The following is an 11,792-nucleotide window of genomic DNA, read 5'->3' as shown; positions in this document are numbered from 1 at the left end:
GAGTAAGATCCGCACCAAAGTGGTACGGTAATCCTATTCTAGAAGTCATGTTACTAGACCATGATGAACCTAGGAACTATGAGGAAGCGATGATGAGCCCAGATTCCGCGAAATGGCTTGAGGCCATGAAATCTGAGATGGGATCCATGTATGAGAACAAAGTGTGGACTTTGGTGGACTTGCCCGATGATCGGCAAGCCATAGAAAATAAATGGATCTTTAAGAAGAAGACGGCAGACGGTAATGTTACTGTTTACAAAGCTTGACTTGTTGCAAAAGGTTTTCGACAAGTTGAAGGAGTTGACTACGATGAGACTTTCTCACCCATAGCGATGCTTAAGTCTGTCCGAATCATGTTAGCAATTGCTGCATTTTATGATTATGAAATTTGGCAAATGGATGTCAAAACTGCATTCCTGAATGGATTTCTGAAAGAAGAGTTGTATATGATACAACCAGAAGGTTTTGTCATTCCAAAGGGTACTAACAAAGTGTGGAAGCTCCAGCGATCCATTTATGGACTGGTGCAAGCCTCTCGGAGTTGGAATAAATGTTTTGATAGTTTGATCAAAGCATATGGTTTTATAAAGACTTTTAGAGAAGCATGTATTTACAAGAAAGTGAGTGGGAGCTCTGTAGCATTTCTAATATTATATGTGGATGACATATTGTTGATTGGAAATGATATAGAATTTCTAGATAGCATAAAGGGATACTTGAATAAGAGTTTTTCAATGAAAGACCTCGGTGAAGCTGCTTACATATTGGGCATCAAGATCTATAGAGATAGATCAAGACGCTTAATTGGACTTCCACAAAAACACATACCTTGATATATTTTTTTGAAAAAGTTCAAAAATGGATCAGTCAAAGAAAGGGTTCTTGCCTGTAATACAAGGCGTAAAGTTGAGTAAGACTCAAAGCCCGACCACGGCAGAAAATAGAAAGAGAATGAAAGTCATTCCCTATGCCACAGTCATAGGTTCTATAAAGTATGTCATGTTGTGTACCAGACCTATTGTGTACCTTGCCATGAGTTTTGGCAAGGGGGTACAATAGTGATCTAAGAGTAGATCACTGGACAACAGTCAAAATTATCCTTAGTGAGGACTAAGGAAATATTTCTCGATTATGGATGTGATAAAAGAACTCGTCCTAAAGAGTTACGTCGATGCAAGCTTTTACACCGATCCAGATGACTCTAAGTCTCAATCTGCATAAATATTGAAAGTGGGAGCAATTAGCTAGAGTAGCTCTGTGTAGAGCATTGTAGACATAGAATATTTGCAAAATACATACGGCTCTGAATGTGACAGACCCGTTAACTAAACTTCTCTCAGAAGCAAAACATGATGACACCTTAGTACTCTTTGGGTGTTAATCACATAGAAATGTGAACTAGATTATTGACTCTAGTAAACCCTTTGGGTGATGGTCACATGACGATGTGAGCTATGGGTGTTAATCACATACAGATGTGAATATTTGTGTTAAATCACATGGTGATGTGAACTAGATTATTGACTCTAGTGCAAGTGGGAGACTGAAGGAAATATGCCCTAGAGGCAATAATAAAGTTATTATTTATTTCCTTAATTCATGATAAATGTTTATTATTCATGCTAGAATTGTATTAACCGGAAACTTAGTACATGTGTGAATACATAGACAAAACTTATAGTCCCTAGTATGCATCTACTTGACTAGCTTGTTAATCAAACATGGTTATGTTTCCTAACCATATACATGTGTTGTCATTTGATGAATGGGATCACATCATTATGAGAATGATGTGATGGACATGACCCATCCATTAGCTTAGCATTATGATCGTGTCAGTTTCATTGCTACTGCATTCTTCATGACTTATACATGTTCCCCAGACTATGAGATTATGCAACTCCCGAATACCGGAGGAACACTTTGTGTGCTACCAAATGTCACAACGTAAATGGGTGATTATAAAGGTGCTCTATAGGTGTCTCCGAAGGTATTTGTTGGTTGGCATAGATCGAGATTAGGATTTGTCACTCCGTATTTCAGAGAGGTATCTCTGGGCCCTCTCGATAATACTCATCACTATAAGCCTTGCAATCATTGTGACTAATGAGTTAGTTATGGAATGAAGTATTATGGAACGAGTAAAGAGACTTGCCGGTAACGAGATTGAACTAGGTATGATGATACCGATGATCGAATCTCGGGCAAGTAACATACCGATGACAAAGGGAACAACGTATGTTGTTATGCGGTTCAACCGATAAAGATCTTCGTAGAATATGTAGGAGCCAATATGGGCATCCAGGTTCCGCTATTGGTTATTGACCAGATAAGTGTCTCGGTCATGTCTACATAGTTCTCGAACCCATAGGGTCCGCACGCTTAACGTTCGTTGATGATATAGTATTATATGAGTTATGTATGTTGATAACCGAATATTGTTCGGAGTCCTGGATATGATCACGAACATGACGAGGAACTCCGGTATGGTCCGGAGATAAAGATTTATATATGGGATAATAGTGTTTGGTCTCCAGAAGGGTTCCGGAATTCACCGGAAGGGGTTCCGGATGTTTCCTGAAATGTTTGGGTACGAGAACACTTTATTTGGGACAAAGGGGAAAGCCCACAAGGTTTTTGGAAAGCGCAAAAGGAAATTTGCGGAGTCCACCCAGACGCCGGGAACCCTGGCGTCTGGCCATGGAGTTCGAGAAGGATTCTTGCCTTTCGGGTGAAACCGGCTTTGTGGAGGCTTTTACTCCAAGTTTCGACCCTAAGGCTCAACATATAAATAGAGGGGCAGGGCTAGCACCCAAGACACATCAATAGGCACCAAGCCATGTGCCGTTAACCCCGTCCCCTCTAGTTCATCCTCCGTCATAGTTTCCATAGTGCTTGGGCCTGCGGAGATTTTTCTTCACCAACACTGTCACCACGCCATCGTGCTGCCGGAACTCATCTACTACTTCGCCCGTCTTGCTGGATCAAGAAGGCGAGGACGTCATCGAGCTGAACGTGTGATGAATGCGGAGGTGTCGTACGTTCGGTGCTTGACCGGGACGGATCATGAAGGTGTACGACTACATCAACCACGTTGATAAACGCTTCCGCTTTGCGATCTTCAAGGGTATGAAGATACACTCCCCCGCTCGTTGCTATGCATCTCCTAGATAGATCTTGCGTGATCGTAGGAAAATTTTGAAATTACTGCGTTCCCCAATAGGGAACACAAAAGTCCAAACAAATTAGTTGTACTTCCTAACCCAGTGGTTGAGGAACCACCCAAAATCTACCTTTCAGCTGGAGCTTTTTACTTGGATCATCTTTGACCCATTTGTGGTCATGCTGAAAACCCAACTAGCTTAGTTGAGGAAAATCATTAGATGAGCATGCTTACTTTGTGTGACACCCTTGTCTCGAAAAGGGAAACTCTTATGTGATCGTATTAATTGTTTGCATTGTTATGCTTGGAATTTATGTGAAATACATGATTTTAGTTGTTGTTCTGAAAACCCTAAAAAACACCTTCCCTATCAATGTGAGTTTAATGATAATGAAATCTTATCTTCTTATACCAAAGGTTTTTATACTTACTGTGATATTGAAAAAATTGAAGAATTTGTTTCCCTTAAGGGTGCCTACGAAATTGCTTCTTTGATTGAAAAGTATGATTTAACTCTTTACATATTGACAGAAGATTTTTCCATACTTAAATATCTCTATGAAAATTATGCTTCTAATGCTTATGTTTAAGAATATATTGAGGATGCCTCCGTTGTCCAAGAAGAGACTAATATTTTGTAGGAGTCTATGGAAGAAGAAATTGATGAAATTGTGAGCTCATTAGATAAAAAAGATGACTAAGGGAGCAAAGAACAAAAGGAGGAAGAGTGGATTAGCTACCCGTCCCCACCTTCTAATGAGAGTAACTCTTCAACTCATACATCGTTTAATTTCCCTTCGTGCTTACCGAAGAATGAATGCTATGGTCCCTTGGATTCATTTGAAATATCCATTTTATCCAAAATTGATGCTTGCTATGCTTGTGGCCATGATGCCAATTTGAATTATGCTTATGGAGATGAACTTTCTATAGTTCCTTATGTTAAACATAGATTTTTTTTATTGCACCCACACATGATAGTCCTATTATCTTTTTGAATTCTCCTAACTACACTATATCGGAAGTTTGCGCTTATTAAGGATTATATAGATGGGTTACGTTTTACCATTGCACATGATGATTTTTATGGATATAATATGCATGTGCTTGCTGCTCCTACTTGCAATTATTATGAGAGATAAACTACATCTCCACCTCTCTATGTTTCTAGTATGATAAAATTGGAAGAATCTGTTTACACTATGCATTGGCCTTTACTTCATGTGCATGAATTGTTCTTTTGTGACATGCCGGTGCATAGGAAGAGAGTTAGACATTGTTATTACATGATATATGTTGCTTTGTGCTCACTAATAAATTACAAATAATTGTTAACTAAAATTGGCATTGATATACCTTGGGATCCGGGTGGATCACTTACTTGAGCACTATATGCCTAGTTTAATGGCTTTAAAGAAAAAGTTGTCTGGGAGACAACCTGAAAGTTTTAGAGAGTCATTTTATTAGTTTGTGTGCTTTTAAAAAAGTTTAGAAATAATAAAATATAGAGGGGAACTTAAACCTTTTCAAAAAGAAAAGTGAAAGTAAGAAAGACGAGCACCGTTGAAGTTGGAGCATGCCTTGAACTTTGTTCATGCCCATCATAACTTTGTGAATCTTGAATTATAGAAACTTTTCAACAAACATAATTATCCGCTTGTACAAATCCATTGTATTATTAAAATAATGTGCCAAGATTTACCTTTAGGATGTCTAAATTGCTTGTTTGGTGTGTGCTGTGTAAAAACAGAAACTTTTGTTGTAGTGTTGGAATTTTGATAATTCACTAGAACATGGAAAAATTCTGAAATTCAGAACTGCAATGCAAATTGTTTATCATGTCCTAATTTTTTAGAATCTTTTTAGTTACAGAAGTATATGTACCATCTCCATCTTTACAGACGGTCCTGTTTTCATAGATTGCTATTATAGTTCCTTTATTTGCTTATGTCTAAAATCATGTTGAGCCCCATTGACTTGGAAGCCATAGAATTGTGATAGCATACAATGGGTAATGTTTGATTATAATTATACAATAATGTTACAACAGGACATGATGAGATTTGATGTTATATGTACTAATCTTTCTAATAAAAAGTTTGGCTATGTTTTGTGTGGATGTAGTGTTCGAAGATTGAGGAGATATCGATAAAGAATAAGGAGAGGCAAGAGTTCAAGCTTGGGGATGCCCGAGGCACCCCAAGTAAATATTCAAGTAGACTCAAGCGTTTAAGCTCGGGGATGCCCCGGAATGCATCCCATCTTTCTTCTTCGACAATTATCGGTATGTTTTGGTTTTTTGTTTTGTTCACATGATATGCATAAATTCTTGGAGTGTCGCGTGCATTTTATTTTTCTTTCAGCAATGCACCATTCTGGTATGAGATAGTCGTTGATTGATTGTCGAATGCTCTTTACACTTCACTTATATCTTTTGAGTATGGCTTTATAGAATGCTTCATGTGTCTCACTTATATCATTTGAAGTTTGGATGCTTGTTTCTCTACATAGGAAAACCGTTATTTGTAGAATGCTCTTTTGCTTCACTTATATTTAATAGAGTGTGGTTCTTTGTCTCATGCTTCACTTATATCTATTTAAAGAGTCAACAGGAACTGGTCATTCACGTGGTTAGTCATAAAATCCTACATAAATCTTGTGGATCACTGAATATGATATGTTTGATTCCTTGAAATAGTTTTGCGATATTAAGATGGTGACATGTGGGAGGTACTAGTGAATGATTGTGGTTTAGTAAGAATATTGGTGTTATGGTTTGTGATTCCCGAAGCATGCACATATAGTCTCCAGTTATGCGATGGAGCTGGAACATGATTTATTATTGAGTGTCTTTCTTATGAGTGGCGGTCGAGGACGATCACATTTTTATGATACACGCTGAACAAATTTTGAATTGTGAACAATTTTTTTAAATGTGAACAAAATTTTAAAACCTTGAACAAAATTTAGGGTTTCAAAACATTTTCTTGAAAACAAAATATAAAAATAAAAATGAAAAAGGTTAAAATAAAAATAGAAACAAAAACAAAAAGAAAAAAAGAAAACGAAAAAGAAAGAAAACAGGGAAAACCCGTTAAAAGAAAGAAAAAACAGAAAGAAAACTGATTCTAGGAACACCAGTGGGTGGGCCCACCCGTTTTGCGGTGGTGGCTTGCGTGCTTCAACGAAAGCGCACCAGTTTGACGAACGTGCGCGCGTCAAATAGGGATTGCCGTAAAAGGGCGCTAAGCTATTTCTCGCCTGAGGATTTACACTACCCGGCTGGCCCAATCACGACTTTAAAACAAATGGGAAGAAAAAGGAGAGGTAACAGGATTCAATCCTAGTTCTCTGGGATGATACATAGTGCTGCAAACCAATGCGCTACTACCATGCTCATGAAATCCTCTAAGGTGCGACATACTTAATCCCGTAGTGCTGCAAATATTTTAATACGATCTACATTTTAAGCATTTTTCTCCATTTTTTGTTTTTGCTTTTGTTTTTTCTTATGTTTGTTTTCATTTTCACTCTACATTTTCGTATATGTCAAAAATATTTTTTTAAGAAGTGATCATCATTTTCTGCATACCAGTACAGCATTGTCCGACGCATATTCAACATTTTTCAAATACTTATTCAACATTGTAATACTTATTCTACATTTTATAAATATTTGTATAACATTTTTTCAAATACCCGTTCAACATTATTTAATACTTATTCAACATTTTTCAAATACTTGTTCAACATTTCTAATACTTATTCAACATATTCAAAAGCTTGTTCAGCATTTTTTAAATACACGTTCAACATTTTTTAATATTTTTTCAATAATTTTCAAATACTTATTCAACATTTTTTATATTTATGCAACATTTTGTAAATACTCGTTCAACATTTTTAATATTTATTCCATATTTTTTTTCTAAATACTTGTTCAATATTTTTTATTTTTGTTTTTGAAGAGTGCTTAAGAGCAGGGCGCTCTCTCCCGCAAATCTACTGACAATGGTAAATTGGAAGCAGATATAGTAACAGCTTTTATTTCCGTTACGAACACACATGCCCCACCTCCGTCCCGCAGTGTCCCTAATTATTGACAGTAAAATGGCTTGGAGATGATGGTAATGGCCTAGAATTGTTTACCATGCCACGAAGTGACTCCATGGCTCACAGCACTAACCAACGAATTACTGCTGACTCTATTTGTGCCATTGTAAACACATTACCATGTTATACTCCCTCCGTTCCTAAATATAAGTCTTTTTAGAGATTTCAACCAGTGACTACATATAAAGCAAAATGAATGAATTTATACTTTAAAATATGTCTGCATACATCCGTATTGTATAATCCATTTGAAGTGTATAAAAATACTTATATTTAGGAACGGGGGAGTAGTTGATTAAGACATTAATTACGAGTGTTTTCCCTTCCACGGGCGCAGTATCCATTACCACAATACATTGGCTTGTTACGACTGATTTCTGGTCCGGGGACGAAGGCGTGCACCGTGGATGATTTGGCCTAATTACCGCGTGGACCGGTCGCTGTTTGGCTCGCGCGGCGGGCGGAGCGTACTTTTACTTAATATAATACGCTCAGGCTTATTTTAATGTATAAATAGAAGTACAGAAATAAAGCAAAATCAAGAACAGAAAGTAGAAAAATAAAATAAAAAGGCCGTCTGCTTCCCGCGTGGCTGGGCAGGCCCATCTGTGGCTCCTGCCGATGCGAGCCTTCGTCTCTCTTAAAGCGAGAAATAGGGGCGCCCGTAAAAGGGAGACGGTGACCTGAGTCGTAAAAGCAAACGGGCTGGGCTTATAGAAAGCCTAACGCCGTAGACAATGAGATATGGACCTCGTTGGTTTAACAGAAATTAATTTGCCTAAAAAAAGAAATTAATGAAAAAAATTCACAAAAAACAATGAATTGTTAACCACAATCTTGCAACGAGATTAGAGCCTAATGAAAAATCTATATGGCTTTTATAGGTAGGATTCAGATAATGAAGCACATGAGATGTAGCAGGTTTGATGAGGTGAAGAGACTGCATGTTAAGATAAATAGAAGTGTGAATCATTTTTATACTATGTTTGTGAATTTTTTACTGTCAATAGAAGAGACTGCATGTTCCTAGACATATAGAATTTTCATACTATGTTTGTGGACTATTTTACTCTCTTCTCTCTATGCATCATTTTTTTTAACACAAAATGTAGACGCTCATACATACACGTATACATACATTTATCCCTATGAACGCAATTACACACACACTATCCCTGTGAGCATCTCCAAGAGATTGAGCCAACACAACATCTTGAAATTTCTTCTCTCTATACAACATTTTTTTAACATAGTATAGAGTATAGACACAGACGCTCATACATACATATATACATTTGTCTCTACGAACACACTTATGCACACCTACTCATATGAACATCTCCGACAGACTAAGCCGGCACATCATCTTGAGATTGATAAAGTCATGAAAAACACCTTAGTCGACAGGAACGTCTCCTCCCACACACATTGCTAAAAAGCAAGCACCGGTGTGAAGTATAGGGCGCTGCCGCGCTGGGAATACCACTATACTCCTAGATCCTAACCATCCAACCACAGGTTGACAAACGCAACACGTGTCAACATCTTCATTATGTCGAACATATATTTTGTAAATTTGACTAAAATCCTTTCAAATTTGCAAATTTCTGGATGAAAATTATTAATTACTTCAGTCGAGCTTGGGGCAGGTCTTGACAGTCCACAACTGATAACTTTTGTCCTAGCCACAAGAATTCGGATCGCGCTGGGCCCTGGCCTTGATGCAAGTTTGCTTCAGAAGACAACGATGGTTGAATATATAACACTTTGCTTCAGGAGACAACAATGGTTCACCAGTCTAGCTCATAAAAGGAAACCAAGGGTACAGGCGAAGTGGAGCACCTAATCGGACAGCACCTCACCAGCCTCCCTTTATTATTATCATTATTCCTTTTGCTTTGACAAACAATCTGTGACCATTTACAACTGTTTAATACTACCACGAATCAATGGAATAGAACCCCACCACCAACCAACCAACCAACCTCACCACCCTAAAACTCTTCTCTATATCTACATCACAGTTACAACATTTCTCCCCATTTCAACGCCAAAATCAGGGCAGACATGCCATCAGTATTGCCGATCGCCGGGTTAGCCTAAAGCCCCTCACACGTCCAACCTTTTCTTCTTCTTCTTCTTCCATATATGTACCTACACTCTGAGATTGGCCCGCGTCTTGATCGGCTTCAGCTTCACGCCCATGCTCTCGGGCGAGAGGAGCTCCGGCGATATGCAGAACGGGTTCAAAGGGCTGCGAGGGCTAGAGCTCACATGGCTCGGCCTGAACAAGCCGTATCCCATGAGGAAGTACTCCATTGGTATCAGCATCGCGTGCGGCTGCTCCTCCGTCACGATGGACCCGCACGCTTGCACCTGTGAAAAACACCAGAAATCGGTACTTTCAACCCAAAAAAAAGGATTTAACTTTTGAATACAAGATTATCGGGTAAATAATAGATACCTCAACGAGAGCACTGTATCTCTTATCAAGTTTTGCAGTCATGTGAACAGCTTCAGTGTGGAACTGCGAGTTCTCACCGACAAATATCAGAGTTCTGCACTGCAGATGCTTCAGGCTTTCTGTCAAGTCATGTCTCCTGCAATGCAGCACAACGTACATTTTGATTCCATCAGCTCAGGTGCTAGTTGATCATACAGGAATTGAACGAGAACAGGGTACATACTGATTGATTGTTTGGATAAACCGCCATATATTCATGCTTTGCCGTTGATCTAGGAACTTCATGAATTAAGACAGGCTATGTCAGCAAGATAAAATTACAGAGACATAATAGTGGATGATGAAGGATAAAAAGAATTGCAAAGTACATACACTTCTACACGCCTGCATAATATCAGATTCTGGTATAGCAGAGCCTCCTCGCACTCTCTGTGGATTAGAAGTTCAAACGGAAGTGTTCAATATCACATGGTCTACAAAATATAAAATAAATGACATGCCATACACACTAATCTTAACTTATTACCTTGCCAAAGTAACGCTGCAACAAACAGTCCTTCACAACGTCACACATCCCGTAATAATACAACAAATTCGACATCACCTGGGAAAATGAATTTCTCAGTACAACCATATTATTAAGATGAATTTAACAGTAGACTTTATTATCTTTAAGACAAAATATAGTACTAGAGGATATATATTGAATGGCTACCTTGTTATAAAACCACTCAGTCCATGAGGGAGTTCTACATAGAGGTGAAACGAGGATAAGACCTAGCACACGCTCCCTATACTTTGTCTGCAACAAACGGTGGAGATAACTATTAGTAGTGCAACCAGAAGAAAATAGATTACTTCTAAAGAAACACATACTGCGAAGAGAGTAAGAATGTATGCACCAGCACTGACACCTAAGCACATAACAGAACTCAATCTGGAAAAGCCATAAAGTCATTAGTTCAAAGAAGGTGAGAAAAAAAATCTGAATATCACCAAAAAAAATATATCTGAGAATATGTACCCAAAGAAATCAAGTACTTCTGCAACCTGATCCGCTAACTCATCAACTGATGCCACAGGACTGTTTGGTAAAATCGGAGTGGCTCCTAACTGCACAATTGTTGTAAAGGACAATAAAGCATATGAGTATTACAAAATAGATAGAAAATTTGCTGATGCATCATAGCAAGATAAATGCAAAGGGCAAAAACTTCATTGTAAGAACAAAGTCTACTAAAAAAACCTCATGTCCAGGGGGGCTTATATGGTAAATGCAAAAATTATGGAGCAGCAGTGAGGCAGCCTCCGGGCAGAATAGTAGTCCTTGGAAGCAAGACATATCTGATCAACAATAACAAACATAAGCCTCTGTATTGTGAAATTCTTATATAATACAGTGTAGTGGATAGAGCCATAGACGGTACGCTGCACAGGTGCACATTTAAAACAGTTACTGACACTATCCATTCAGTTGTAATAGTGAAACTTACGGTTCAAAGCAACATCTGGATAAGTAATAAGGGCATGCTTATCATGGTCACCATACACAGCAACAGATACAGGTCCATGTTTTGTTTGTATATGATGTTCCTGAAAAAGCAGGACACAAGGTGTTATGCAAACATGGATCAAGATGACAAGAACATTTGGTAAATGATTACTGCATAACTATGCTCAGCATAAAAATAGTAAAATACTCCATGCTTTAGTTTGGACTAAAGAAAACCATGAAAACAGTGAACCTGCCTATTTTTGGCAAGTAGTATATGATGGATTTCTTTATTGTGACTGAAAATCCAACCTAATAGATGCTTGAAGCAAGAAATTTCCCAAAATTGAAGCAAAGATTATGAAATCACGATTGGAAGCTTTCTGTTGCTGCATGTTATACTAAAACTGAGTTGGCAAGGTGCTAATAAGAAAAAATAACAACAGCACAGTTAGTCATGACGATGTGTGGTGCTAAAGTGATTATTCCTAGACCATCTCTTAGGCTCAAGGAAAATAAGAGGAAGCAGAGGACAAGAACCAACCAAAAGTGATTCCTCT

At 38.1% G+C, this 11,792-nt stretch overlaps 1 protein-coding gene across 1 annotated transcript; it reads right to left on the bottom strand.

Moving 5' to 3' along the window:
- Positions 1 to 9,112: 9,112 nt before the first annotated feature.
- LOC123160092 (protein NDL1) lies at positions 9,113 to 11,333 on the bottom strand (the record flags this gene model as incomplete). The annotated part of the gene is given in 10 exon segments (XM_044577913.1): positions 9,113 to 9,652; positions 9,741 to 9,876; positions 9,964 to 10,019; positions 10,113 to 10,169; positions 10,267 to 10,344; positions 10,456 to 10,542; positions 10,617 to 10,677; positions 10,765 to 10,853; positions 10,987 to 11,084; positions 11,234 to 11,333. Coding segments are annotated over 10 exon segments (984 nt in total), but the record flags the coding sequence as incomplete, so codon positions are not given.
- Between the last annotated feature and the right edge of the window lie 459 nt (positions 11,334 to 11,792).

Source organism: Triticum aestivum, chromosome 7B (genome assembly GCF_018294505.1).
Source record: "Triticum aestivum cultivar Chinese Spring chromosome 7B, IWGSC CS RefSeq v2.1, whole genome shotgun sequence".
Classification (NCBI taxonomy): Eukaryota; Viridiplantae; Streptophyta; class Magnoliopsida; order Poales; family Poaceae; genus Triticum; species Triticum aestivum.
The sequence above is the reverse complement of the archived record's forward strand: the minus strand, read 5'-3'. Positions and strand labels throughout refer to the sequence as shown.